General features: G+C 50.3%; 1 protein-coding gene across 2 annotated transcripts; it reads left to right on the top strand.

Moving 5' to 3' along the window:
* The first annotated feature begins 6,127 nt into the window (after positions 1-6,127).
* Positions 6,128-11,773, top strand: LOC136383281 (glutathione S-transferase Mu 1). 2 transcript variants are annotated; one of them, XM_066352972.1, is made up of 8 exons: positions 6,316-6,449; positions 6,666-6,741; positions 7,132-7,196; positions 7,471-7,552; positions 7,644-7,744; positions 8,568-8,663; positions 8,748-8,858; positions 11,251-11,773. In XM_066352972.1, the coding sequence occupies exons 1-8, from the start codon at positions 6,414-6,416 to the stop codon at positions 11,338-11,340; spliced, it is 657 nt and encodes a 218-aa protein (XP_066209069.1). In that variant the 5' UTR covers positions 6,316-6,413; the 3' UTR covers positions 11,341-11,773. The 2 variants fall into 2 exon arrangements, with proteins under 2 accessions (XP_066209068.1, XP_066209069.1); XM_066352971.1 differs by lacking the exon at positions 6,666-6,741 and having other exon boundaries at positions 6,128-6,449.
* Positions 11,774-12,019: the final 246 nt, after the last annotated feature.

Below are 12,019 nucleotides of genomic sequence, written 5' to 3'. Positions count from 1 at the left end.
TTTTGTTAGAAATTCCCTGGGACAGCCCTAACCTAACTTTATTTGTTCATATTAAAAAATGCTATCACAGACCTAAGTGCACCCTTAACATATATACCAATAACTCCAGAAGTTCAACCATCTCCAAAGACGAAAATATTTATATTTGCCTTCATCCAGGCCTGCCAGCTGTTGAAAAGTAAAAACAAACAAACAAGCTTATATACTTATAGCAGATGTTCTTTGGGGGTAGTCCGCAAATGTGGAATGCTTTAGAAACAGAGTTTTCTAATTCTGACAGAACATAAAGCTTTAGCTGACCACTCTGCTACACAAGCAGCGTGAACGATGACCACTGCTCCTGCGACCAGGCAACAGAGAGGCCCTGGAGGACGTCAAAGAGACTATCTCTTAAAATTGATTTTTAGAGAGAGAGGAAGGGAGAGAGAAACATCAATTTGTTGTTGCATGTATTTATGCATTCCTTGGTTGATTCTTTTTTTTTAAACTTATTTATTTTATTTTTTTAATTCATTTTAGAGAGGAGAGTGAGAGAGAGAGAGAGAGAGAGAGAGAGAGAGAGATAAAGGGGGGAGGAGCAGGAAGCATCAACTCCCATATGTGCCTTGACTAGACAAGTACAGGGTTTTGAACCGGCCACCTCAGCGTTCCAAGTTGACGCTTTATCCACTGCGCCACCACAGGTGAGGCCCCTTGGTTGATTCTTTATAGGTGCCCTGACTGGGGATCAAACCCACACCTTGGTGTATCAGGAGAATGCTCTAACCAACTAAGCTACCCGGCCAAGGCCTAAATGGGCTATTTTCCACTATCAGAGCCAAACCCCTGATTTGGAAAAGTGGAAAGTGGAAAAATTCAGAAGTCGGAAAGGTTTCAGAAGGATTTTGGCACTCTCAAAATGGCTGACTCATCATCAAATAATTTCAAATGGAAGTTAGCAAAAATGTTTCATAATATTTCCTGATAAGACCTGCGATTCACTGGCAACAACATTACACAACACGGGCGGGGTAATGTTAGAGGTATTGCCAAAAAGGTTTCTGAAACCTCTCCTCCTGCCAACAACCCTGGTCAAATGCAAAGGTGAATACGTTCAAGGACCAAAGTCTCGAGGGCCTTTCGTTCTCCAAAGAGACTTTATACAAAAGCCTCTTGCAATGAATTATAAATAACTTCTGGTCATTGTCCGTTTTCTTCTTGGAGTAGATGAAAGCTTTTTCTTGCCAGAGATCTATGGCTCTCACAGTGGCAAAAAAAAAGATTGTTTGATTCTGTTTCCCAAGAAATTTCCACCCATCTCTCTACTAATGACAGACACATGTTTTAATGGCACTGTTGTTAAGGAACTCTGTAAACTTTGTCCCCAACCCTTCCTGTTCTTATCATTTACAGTCCTTAGATAAAAAAGAGAGAACTAATGAGATTCTCAATACCGAAATGAACAAGCTCTGGATATTCACTGGGCCTTCACCGGTCCTTTTCACAATTTTCTCCCATTCCCTGGGTAACCTTTCTAGTCTGAGTTCAGATTTACACGGAATAAACATCATGACACCCTGTGTTCTGTCAGGACGGGAGAATTTGGCTGTGACTTCCCTAAAAGATGAGGCGAAGAGTGAAGTATAATGTGTTAGGCAATTCTGTGTCTATAAAATAACAAATCTAACCAGTGGCTTGGGGAAAGTCCCCCCCCCCCCGTCCGAGTAAGGATCCCATGATAGTGGACGCTGCCCACACTGTCCACAGGGGAAACTCAATGACAGATTTCAGGGAGCCATTTCTTGCAGCAACCTTCCAAGGAAGTGTTTTAGGGTCCATCAAAATGAGGACTGTTCCCTTGCTGAGCCTGGCTGTCCTTGGAACGCAGTGGGGGGGCATTGAAGGGCTCCCTGCCATAAAAACTCTGCCCCCTTTTTGTCTACACTGCCTGCTGACCCTGCTCTCTCCCGAAGGAGCACTTCTTTCACTGTCTGGATGACCCAGGGCTGGCTCTGGCCTCTGGTCTTTGAGGAGTGCCTGTTACCTGTCTGCAGGTCTCCAAGAGACTCCGGGGCAGCTGGCTGAGCGAGGACAGATGACTTTCTTCAGGACGGGCCCTGTGAGTCCTTACTGCTTCCTGGGCTCTGAGTCACAACTTCCACCCTCTCCTCTGATGGAGACACAGAAAAAGCCAGAGGATTTAAAACACCCAAGGCTGAAGATCTATAACGAACAACGAACAATTTGAGAAGGGACATCCAGGTCGTGCAGTACCTTTTGTGAGAACAATAAACCATAGCCTTAAATTGTTAATCCCTCTGCTTCTTTTCTTAAAATTTTAATTATTTTAATTTATTTATTCATTTTAGAGGGGGGGAGAGAGAGAGAGAGAGAGAAGGGGGGAGGAGCAGGAAGCTTTAACTCCCATATGTGCCTTGACCGGGCAATCCCAGGGTTTTGAACTAGCAACCTCAGCATTCCAGGTGGACGCTTTATCCACTGCACCACCACAGGTCAGGCAATCCCTCTGCTTCTTACAGCAGAAACACCTGTTCCTGGTGACGTCAGAAGGTTTCAGGTCCCATAGGATTTCCCTCAAGGACTCTGGTAACAGTACGCGGTGGTCAAAATGCCGACAGTTCTGCTAAAGCCATTCTTATGAGGGGCCCCGAAAAGGTGGTCTAGGCAGAGATGGTGAATTTTATGTTACGTGCATTTTAACACAACTATTTTTAAGTGCTGTCTGAAGACTCATTTTCTGAAAGTCTGTTTTCACCTAAGGTTTTAATTCATTCTAAAGGAATGGACAGGCCGCAGAAATAACGTAAGGAATACTATTTCTTACAGCTGAGCTTTTGATAAGTATCAAGCGGCAGAGTTCATACAGACATCTTTTAACAAAATCCTGGAGTGCAGGTGCCGTGTTTTTGATCAGGAGACAGTATATGCCTTAAAGCAACTATTTAACCTGGCCCGCAAGAGAGCCACCTGGGCAGCGTTTAAAATGACGGATGATGGCCTGACCTGTGGTGGCGCAGTGGATAAAGCGTCGACCTGGAACGCTGAGGTCGCCGGTTCAAAACCCTGGGCTTGCCTGGTTAAGGCATATATGGGAGTTGATGCTTCCTGCTCCTCCCCCTTTCTCTCTCTCTCTGTCTCTCTTCTTTAAAATGAATAAATAAAAATAATTAAAATGACGGATGCCACCACTCTCAGGCATTCTAGCTTCATTGGTCTGTAATGGGGCCCAGTATTGTTTTAAAATTCCTCTAGGTGATTCCAATGTACAGAAAGATTAAGGCTTTTAAGTTAACAGAGCTGGGGGAAAGGCTAATTAAGCCTGACCAGGTGGTGAGCAAGGATAGAGTATCAACCTGGGACGCTAAAGACCCAGGTTCAAAACCTTGAAGGTTGCTGGCTTGAGTGTGGGATCATAGACATGACCCCAAGGTCGCTGGCTTGAGCAAGGGGTCACTCACTGACTTGGCTGAAGCCCTTGGGCAAGGTATGTATAAAAAAGCAATCAATGAACAACTAAAGTGCTGCAACTATGAGTTGATGCTTTTCATTTCCCTCCCTTCTTATCTGTCTGTCCCTTTCTCTCTCTCTCCCCCCCTTCACTAAAAAACAAACAAACAAACAAATAGAAATAGAAATAAAAGTTAAGCAAATCAACCAGGGCACATTCCTGAATGAGCCAGCTAAGGATCGTCTGTACAGTTTCCATCTTCTTGTTCTTAGTCTGTTCATTGCAACTGCTTCTGACATTAAACATCGAAATAAATGTGAGCTATATACACACTTAAGAAAGGCTAATAAAAACAAGTAAGATCATGGTTTTCCAACCCACTTATTTTCAGTCCACACTAAAATCTGTCCCTTATTAAAAACATCTTTCGCCCTGGCTGGATAGCTCAGTTGGTTAGAGCATCGTGCTGAGGTGCAGAGGTAGCTGGTTTGCTCCCCAGTTAGGGCACATGCAGGAACAGATTGATGTCCCTGTCTCTCTCTCTTCCTCTCTTGCTAAAATCAATTTAAAAAAAATTAAAAAAACAAAAACAAAAACAAACATCTTTCGGTGGTTCCCACCCAACCTTCATTAAAAAAGTAACGAGTACACTGTATAGTCTTTTTTTATTTTTATTTTTTGTAGTGAGAGAGAGAGAGAGACAGATTGAGAGAGAGCGAGAGAGGAGACGGAAACACAGAAAGGGACAGAGATGAAAAGCATCAACTTGTTGCAGCATTTTAGTTGTTCATTGAATGCTTTCTCATATGTGCCTTGACTGAGGGGCTCCAGCTGAGCCAATGACCCCTGGCTCAAGCCAGCGACCCTGGGCTCAAGCCAGTGACCATTAGATCATATTTGTGATTTCACACTCAGTCCAGCAACCTGTGCAGTGCCCTTGGGGCTTTGAATCTGGGTCCTCAGTATCCCAGGCCAACGCTCTATCCACTAAGCCACGACCTGGTCGGGTTGGCTGGTATTGTCTTATTCACCATGCCTACTATGTAACAGGTCTCAATTGTTGTTTTTTAAATAAAGGAATGACTAAATGGATGAATGCTAATGTAACACTATCTGTTCTACCTATTTGAAATGTTATTCTGTTTAATGTTAGCTTTTAAAAAATACCTTTTCTCAGTGGACTGCAGTAATGTTTCTGTTCCAAGCTCAAGGTGTAAAAACTCATAATGGCAAGTCCTAATGTATTATGAAGAATATAAAAGGCTATTAAGAGGGCCAGCACTTGTGTGTGTGTGTGTGTGTGTGTGTATGGCCAACATCGCCTCCATGTGGGCAAAACTACCTAGAATTCACCTTGATTGCAAGCCTTCGCCCTGAGCCTGGACCCAAGGAGTCTGTTGGACTGTCAAGGTCTGAATGGGTGGAGAGTGTCTCTAACGGACTGAGCTCTGCCAGCCACTGGTGACATATTCTCCTGCTCCCTATTTAGCAGAGATATGCAAGTCTCTGACTCCTATGATTTAATAGGAATTAGATAAAGTCTATGTGTCCTCATCAACCCCCATCCATACTTGATCTTCCTAGTTGGAAACTTTTATTGAATACTGGGTTTATACCATGCTATCCTAAAACGTTGGTACTGAAATTTAAAGCGCCCTTTTCTGTAGTGCACAAAAAATGAGCTTTACTTGTAAACCCATTTGTTTTTTAAAGTGCCACTCATCTGTTTTCACATATTGGCTAAGCCTTATAATGTTCTTTAAAAAAGGGAAAATAACCACAGGCCAAACTATGTCCGATTCCCTTACTTTTAAAATAGTCTTTTGCCTTCAAAGAGGAAACCTGGCAGGGAGGACCTTGTTTTCATGGCGGTGGTACCACAGGACACCGATCAGAGAGGGACTTGAGAGTCCCCCTGAGACACTCTCTCATACTCCAGCTCCAGAGCATAAGTGTGTCAGCAGCCAGGGTCAGGGCTGGAGCCCGTGGACACGGACAGCAGGGCCTGCAGAGCCCACACTGACTGGTCCTTTAGGCTCCTGCTGGCCACCCACCTGTCTGGTGCCCTCTGCAACAGTACAGAAGCCTGGCCCCACAGAAGACAGCTCAGACACTCTCTCACTTTTCCTCTGTGCCCACCATGCCACGGACCACTGTCCCTGTCCGGGTGAGGGACATCTAGCTGGCTGGCAGAACATCTCTGGAGCATGCCTCCACACTCCGCCTCTTTGCAGGGATGGTTCTGGATTTAGATTCACAATTTAGGCCATAAAGCTAACTGATCAATTTACATTTGATTCTTATCAGCCTTAGTCCCATAACTTAAGAGCTGGGTCCTCCAAAGTCCATGGAGGGAACACACAGAAACCACACCTCCTTTTCTGTCCTTGCCCTGGGTGTTCCTGCCCTACTGATAGCGTGTCCTTGAAGACACTCGGGGTCTGGAAGGAGCTTTAAGATGGGCTGGTCTACCAGTGACAGGTACTTATCAAAACCCTCGATCTGAGGGTCGCCCCTCTCTGGCTTTAACTTGGCAGTCTGAGCCTCTGGGCGCTTGGGAACTCTGCAGCCCAGGGCGAAGCAGAGCGGTGCCTGGAGGGAGAGGGAAGGAGAGGAGCGTGCCCTTTTAGCGGTTCAGGTTCGTCTCCTAAGAGCAGGGCCCACTCTTCCAGACCGAGCCAGGACGAGGTCGAAATGCGGCGGGGAGCCGCGCAGCCGCGGAGGAAGCCAGGCGAACCCACGCCCCGCGGCTTCCGGGGTCCTGGCGTCCGGGTCCCGGTACTCGAAACTCCGCGGATCCGTGGCGGAAACACACTACGTCTCCCGCGGGCCCTGGGTTATTGGCGAGGGCGGACCGTAAGGCGTGGGGGCGTGGTCTCCACAGGCTCCACCCCCAGGACCCAAGCCGCGGATGAATTTTCAGTCGTGTTGTGCTTGAGGCCGGTGAAGCCAGGAAACGCAGACCATGGCCATGACCTTGGGTTACTGGGACATCCGCGGGGTGAGCGAGGGTCCGCATGGGCGAGTGGGATGGAGCTGGCGGCGGGGAGGTCCTGGGTTCCGGGGCGGTCCCTGCAGGGTCCTCCTCGCCGCTGGCGGAGCAGAGCCCCGTCGCCTGCAGGCCAGGTGTTGGGTGAGGGGCAGTACCCGGAGCGGAGCGAGTCCCGCAGTCGGAACCCGGGATCGCTGACCTCTGTCCCTCCGTCCCCCTCTCTAGCTGGCGCACGCCATCCGCCTGCTCCTGGAGTACACAGACTCCAACTATGAGGAGAAGAAGTACTCGATGGGGGACGGTAATGGCATCCTCGTGGTGTTCCGACTACGACCCAACCTCTGCTGATTTGGTCGCAAGTACCCTTGCCCCGGCCACCTGTCGCTCATCTCTGCCACCCTCCACTGCCTGAGGGTGGACCTTGGCCTTCCAGGCAGGACAGCAGAGAGGATTGCTGGGTCTCCTGTGTCAGTAACTGCTACGACTCTCCTAGTGCTGGCTTACACTTTATGGAAGCCTTGCCCATGTAACGTCCTGAGACTTTTAGCATTCTTTCCTCAAACCTGAGCAAGAGACTTAGTGTTCAGATTGCAGACCCCCTGTCAGGGCCTGGCCACTGACTGCTCTGTAGGTCCCGGGAAAGAGGGCTGGCCTGGGGGGTGTTTGTTTCACTCCATCTTCTCCACCACAGCTCCTGACTATGACAGAAGCCAGTGGCTGAGTGAAAAATTCAAGCTGGGCCTGGACTTCCCCAATGTAGGTGCCAGGTGTGAGCGGTGGGCACAGTGGGCAGAGAGAAGCTTGTCTCTACTCTGACATCTCCGTTCCCAGCTCAGACAGAGGTTCCAGGATGCAGGGTGTCTGCTCAGCTTCTCTGCTTCCTGGTTCTCTTCATTGCTTTCCCATCAAGCTCTGTCTTTCAGCTCAGTGGGCTAGATACTCAGAGGCCAAGTTTGATCTCTGCCCTGAATGAAGTGAGGAGCTTCAGGGGAGCCTGTGGCCTGCTGACCCGCCCCTGTCCCCCTTCCAGCTGCCCTACTTAATTGACGGGGCTCACAAGCTCACCCAGAGTAATGCCATCCTTCGCTACATTGCTCGCAAGCACAACCTCTGTGAGTGGGGTGGGGGGTGGGTACTGGCAGATGGGGGCCGTGTCCCTGGACTGGCCCCTTAGCTGAGGGAGGGTCACTATGCTGTCCACAGGTGGGGAGACGGAAGAAGAGAAGATTTGCGTGGACATTTTGGAGAACGAGGTTATGGACACATCCAATCAGTTGGCAACAGTCTGCTACAGCCCTGACTATGTGAGTTGCCACTTACTTAGCTGGTCTGATCAGGTTATGAAAGGAGCTAGGAGGCATGTCTCATCTACACTGGTCCAGTTTGTCATTTGAACTCCTTGGAGCTTCTGAACCTCCAAGAGGGTAGTAAACAGCCAGCCATGTGACCCTCATAACCCCAGTGCCTCAAATGAAATTTCTGACCCGGTTCCCTTTAATGTTAGGAGAGTGATTAGACTCCCTAGGTGGGAGTTCAGTTCCTAGCAGTGTGTTCACCTTGTTATCCTAGCAGCACCTCTCTGACAGCTTTGTGCATCAGGACACTCTCCCAGCAGGCAGCGTGGGGCAGCCACAGGGCCTCTGGGCCTCGCCCTGGTCCCTTTCAGCCTTTCAGAGTCTCCCCATTGGTCCAGAAAGTGCTCAGGTGTCCATTTGGTCACATCTCTACCTTCCAACACAATTGGAACTTATTATTTCCTTCCTGAGGCTGTGGGATCTGTGCTCTTTAATTCTGCCTGACGTCTCACCCCAGGGCCCTGCCCGGTTCTCCCAGCACTCCGGGGTCTGGCCCATGGGAGGCTGTTTGGAGATGAGTGGGGACGGGTCTAGGGGCAGTGAGGTGTTTCCCTTTGCCTTCCCAACTGCCTCTCACAGGTGGGTGGTGGTACCTAGGAGAGTCTAATGAACACAGGTTGCATTAAATTATACCCTGGCCCCGACCCAGGTTCAGTTGGGGAACACGGATGCTCATTTGTGACAGCTGGGGGTTGGGAAGAGCCCTGGGGGACCTACCTCTCTGCCCAGGGAGTCTGTGTCTGAGGGTGGTGACAGCTCCTTTGTCCCTCAGGAGAAACTGAAGCCTGACTACTTGAAGGGGCTCCCTGACAAGATGAAGCAGTTCTCGCAGTTTCTGGGGAAGAGGTCGTGGTTTGCAGGGGACAAGGTAAGGGGTGGGCTTTGGGGGCGGGTGGCTGACATTGTCCTGGGTTCAGGGTTTGGCGCTCATTCATGCCTTCCCTGTCCACAGCTCACCTATGTGGACTTCCTGGCTTATGACATACTAGACCTGCACCGCATATTTGAGCCCACGTGTCTGGATGCCTTCCCGAACCTGAAGGACTTCGTTACCCGGGTAGAGGTGATGGCACTGATCTTCTTCCTATTTATCTCATTTGTCTTCTCCCTGACGTTTTCCCAGTCCTGGGGCTAAAATGGAGCATAATTAGCATTCACTGAGGACTTGTTTATGCCAGGACCTGTGCACAGCATTATGCAGATACGGGGTGAAATTGAGTCTTTATAGCATTCCTACATGGGAACACTTATCACCTGCCTTTTACAGATAATGAACTGAAGTTGACAGGGTGAGTCGTTTGTTCGAGGTCACAGAGCCAGTACCGGCTGTGCTGGGCTCCCAGTCCGCCCCGGCGTCTGTGAGCAGCAGTCAGAAGCTTCCCCATTCCTGTGCCAGAAACAAGAGCTCAGGCCCTTCTCCTGGGGTCCCAGCTCAGGACATGGTGGATGAAGCAGGTTCAGATGTTCATATGTAGCAGAACTAGTGGCGTTGAGACAGGGTAGGGTGATAATAAGTACCAAAGACACAGGGTTCACTCCCTGTTCCTGGATTGCTCTGCAGCGTGGGATCCCCTGAGGGCAGACTGAGATTTCCGGCTGCGGTTGGTGTGGGGATCTGGGTGCCCTGTGGGTGCCCTGAGGGAGGATTTCTCTTCAGTGGTGGGGCCTTCCTTTGCCTCCTGTCTCCATTTCCTTCTTCCCTCTCTTTAGCCAAGATAGTCTCACGGGGATGGGGTGGGACACTCATTCTCAGTCGTGTCCACTGAGCTGCACTCTTCTCTGTGTGAGGCACTGTGTCAGGCACCGCGGGTGCAGAGGTGACCCAGCCCCGCCTCCCGGGTCTCAGTGCAGTTGGAGAAGCACAGGAGTCCCAGCCGTGTGGTCCTGTGGTTCCACCTGGGTGATGGAGGGCCACAGCCTGGACTGCACTGCACAGCCCATCCCACTCACCCTTAGTCAACTCCCAGAGGAGGAACAAAGTCGGCTTTATTGGGATTAAGGGAGTTGAGGCATTGTTAGTCCAAGAGGGTTCCCACTTACAATGTGTCCCCTCCCCCTCATCAGGAGATCTGCTCTGTCAGCTGCTTCTCATCAGCTCTGGGTCTGGTCAGAGGTGATCAGCCTTGGATATTATCCAAGAGCCGGGAGGAGTGACAGGCTGGGTGGAGGGGACTGCTGTGGGCTGCCGTCTGCGCCTGTTTGGGCCCAGGCCGTGGTCACAGGCTGTCCCAGGACCTCTGAGTGCTGTGGGACTCATGGGCACCTGCCCTGGGAAGATGGCTTCACACCCCTGTGTGTCTTAGGCCTAGTGGGCTGCGGGAGGACCGGGATGAGTAGGTCAGGACCCAGTGAGACTGGGCTCAGGTACGAGGCCACGCAGTTGGACTTTCTCCTTTAAGTGGAGCTCTCAGGGCCTGGCTCTCTGCTCCCCCTCCTCCTGTCGGCTTTCCTCCTTGTTTGACTGAGTCACTGGGGGAGATGTGGCCTCTGCAAGCTGCACAGGCACATTCTGAGCCCCTTTGTTCTGCCCAGGGCCCTCCTCTGGCAGCCCCTGGGAGCCAGGAGCCTCCCTCTGCAGGGAGACTGAGCAGCCTGAAGGGGGAGGGCTGCCTGTTCAGCAGGCAGGGGAAGGAGGGGGGGGGGAGAGCCCCAGTTGGGGAGAGAGCCGGGCTGCTCCTCCCTTTCCCCTGAGTAACAGTGTGGCCTGAGGGCCGGGCTTCAACTTGGGTGTTTTTTTTTTGGCAGATCAGGACAATGCTCCAACCCAGGGGTAGTCAACCTATTTATGCCTACCGCCCACTTTTGTCTCTGTTAGTAGTAAAATTTTCTAACCGCCCACCAGTTCCACAGTAATGGTGATTTATAAAGTAGGGAAATAACTTTACTTTATAAAATTTATAAAGCAGAGTTACAGCAAGTTAAAGCATATAATAATAATTACTTACCAAGTACTTTATGTTGAATTTTCGCTAAGTTTGGAAGAATAAATCTTTATAAAACAACTTACTATAGTTAAATATATCCTTTTATTTATACTTTGGTTGCTCCGCTACTGCCCACCATGAAAGCTGGAACGCCCACTAGTGTGTGGTAGGCACCAGGTTGACTACCACTGCTCTAACCAAGTTACCTTCTGAAAAATGTGATAGCAGAACCTGGTTAGTAAGGGGTTGTGTGGAAGTTCTAAACCTGTATCATAAGCATTAATGAATATAAAACGTCTATAGCATGGTGTAGTCTTACATGTGGTAACTGATACTAAGACAGCACTTCCGTTAAAGGGAATTGGAAGAACTAAATTACTCGAGTTGGGGACCCCAGGAAGGCACTTAGTCCTCAGTGCCTGGCCCACAAGGAAGTCTCGCGGGATCCTGGACCTGGAGCACCTGCTGGGGGCGGTGAGAGCCCAGGTGGGGCAGCTGAGCCTGATGTCCGGTCTCCCTTTGCACCCTCAGGGCCTGAAGAAGATCTCTGCCTACATGAAGTCCAGCCGCTTCCTCCGAACACCCGTGTACACAAAGATGGCCGTGTGGGGCAACAAGTAGGAGTGCCGGTCCGGAAGATGGGAGCCAGGAGCACTCTGGGGCCTGGGGAACAGCAGGCCCTCCCGAGCCTCCATGGAACCAGCTGTCTTTTTTTCCTCTTCTTTCCTTCATTCCCAAGGTGGTCTTGTCTGGCCCCTTTACTTCCCCAGTCCTAGTGCACCCGGGTTTAAAGCTCTCCAGCGCCCCCTGTGCTCAAGGAGGTCACCCGCTGACGTTTCCCTGACTGCAGTAAATCAGAGCCAGGCAGACAGACCTTTCTTTCAGTGCTTGTTTTGCTGTCAACGGTCCGATGAGACCCCTGGCCTATAGCGCTCTTCACTGGGCTCCTGCCCATTCCCTGGTGACATGTGCTGCCTGGGTGTGCAGGCCCTGCCCCCCGACATGGTCCCTGCCCAGCCCTGCCTGATCCCCAGTAAAGCCTCCTCACACCTGCTGTGTCTTGTCTTATTCCTCCTGGCCACCTGAACTCCCAGCGGGCCCTTATGCTTCCACGGGTCTGACTGCTCCTACTGGCCGTGGCTAGGTACATGGGGATCATGGGTGGTAGTAAGGTGTATTGACACTTCTTGGTGCCATTTCTGACACCCTGGTTGAGAGGTCTTGTGGGCTCTCTGAAGAAGAGAGGCTTTTTTGTGGACCTGTATCTCATTCATTCACCCTGTTATTGAGGCTCCCTGTG

This window comes from Saccopteryx leptura, chromosome 11 (assembly GCF_036850995.1).
Source record: "Saccopteryx leptura isolate mSacLep1 chromosome 11, mSacLep1_pri_phased_curated, whole genome shotgun sequence".
Taxonomy (NCBI): Eukaryota; Metazoa; Chordata; class Mammalia; order Chiroptera; family Emballonuridae; genus Saccopteryx; species Saccopteryx leptura.
This window is presented reverse-complemented; position numbering and strand designations above follow the sequence as displayed.

What these genes read in the sequence shown, in the direction of transcription:
- LOC136383281 (XM_066352971.1), top strand. Translation starts at nt 6,143, where the DNA reads ATGCGGCGGGGAGCCGCGCAGCCGCGGAGGAAGCCAGGCGAACCCACG. An exon ending in TGGGCCTGGACTTCCCCAAT is followed by an intron (nt 7,197 to 7,470) that starts GTAGGTGCCAGG and finishes TCCCCCTTCCAG; the next exon opens with CTGCCCTACTTAATTGACGG. An exon ending in CGTGGTTTGCAGGGGACAAG is followed by an intron (nt 8,664 to 8,747) that starts GTAAGGGGTGGG and finishes CCCTGTCCACAG; the next exon opens with CTCACCTATGTGGACTTCCT.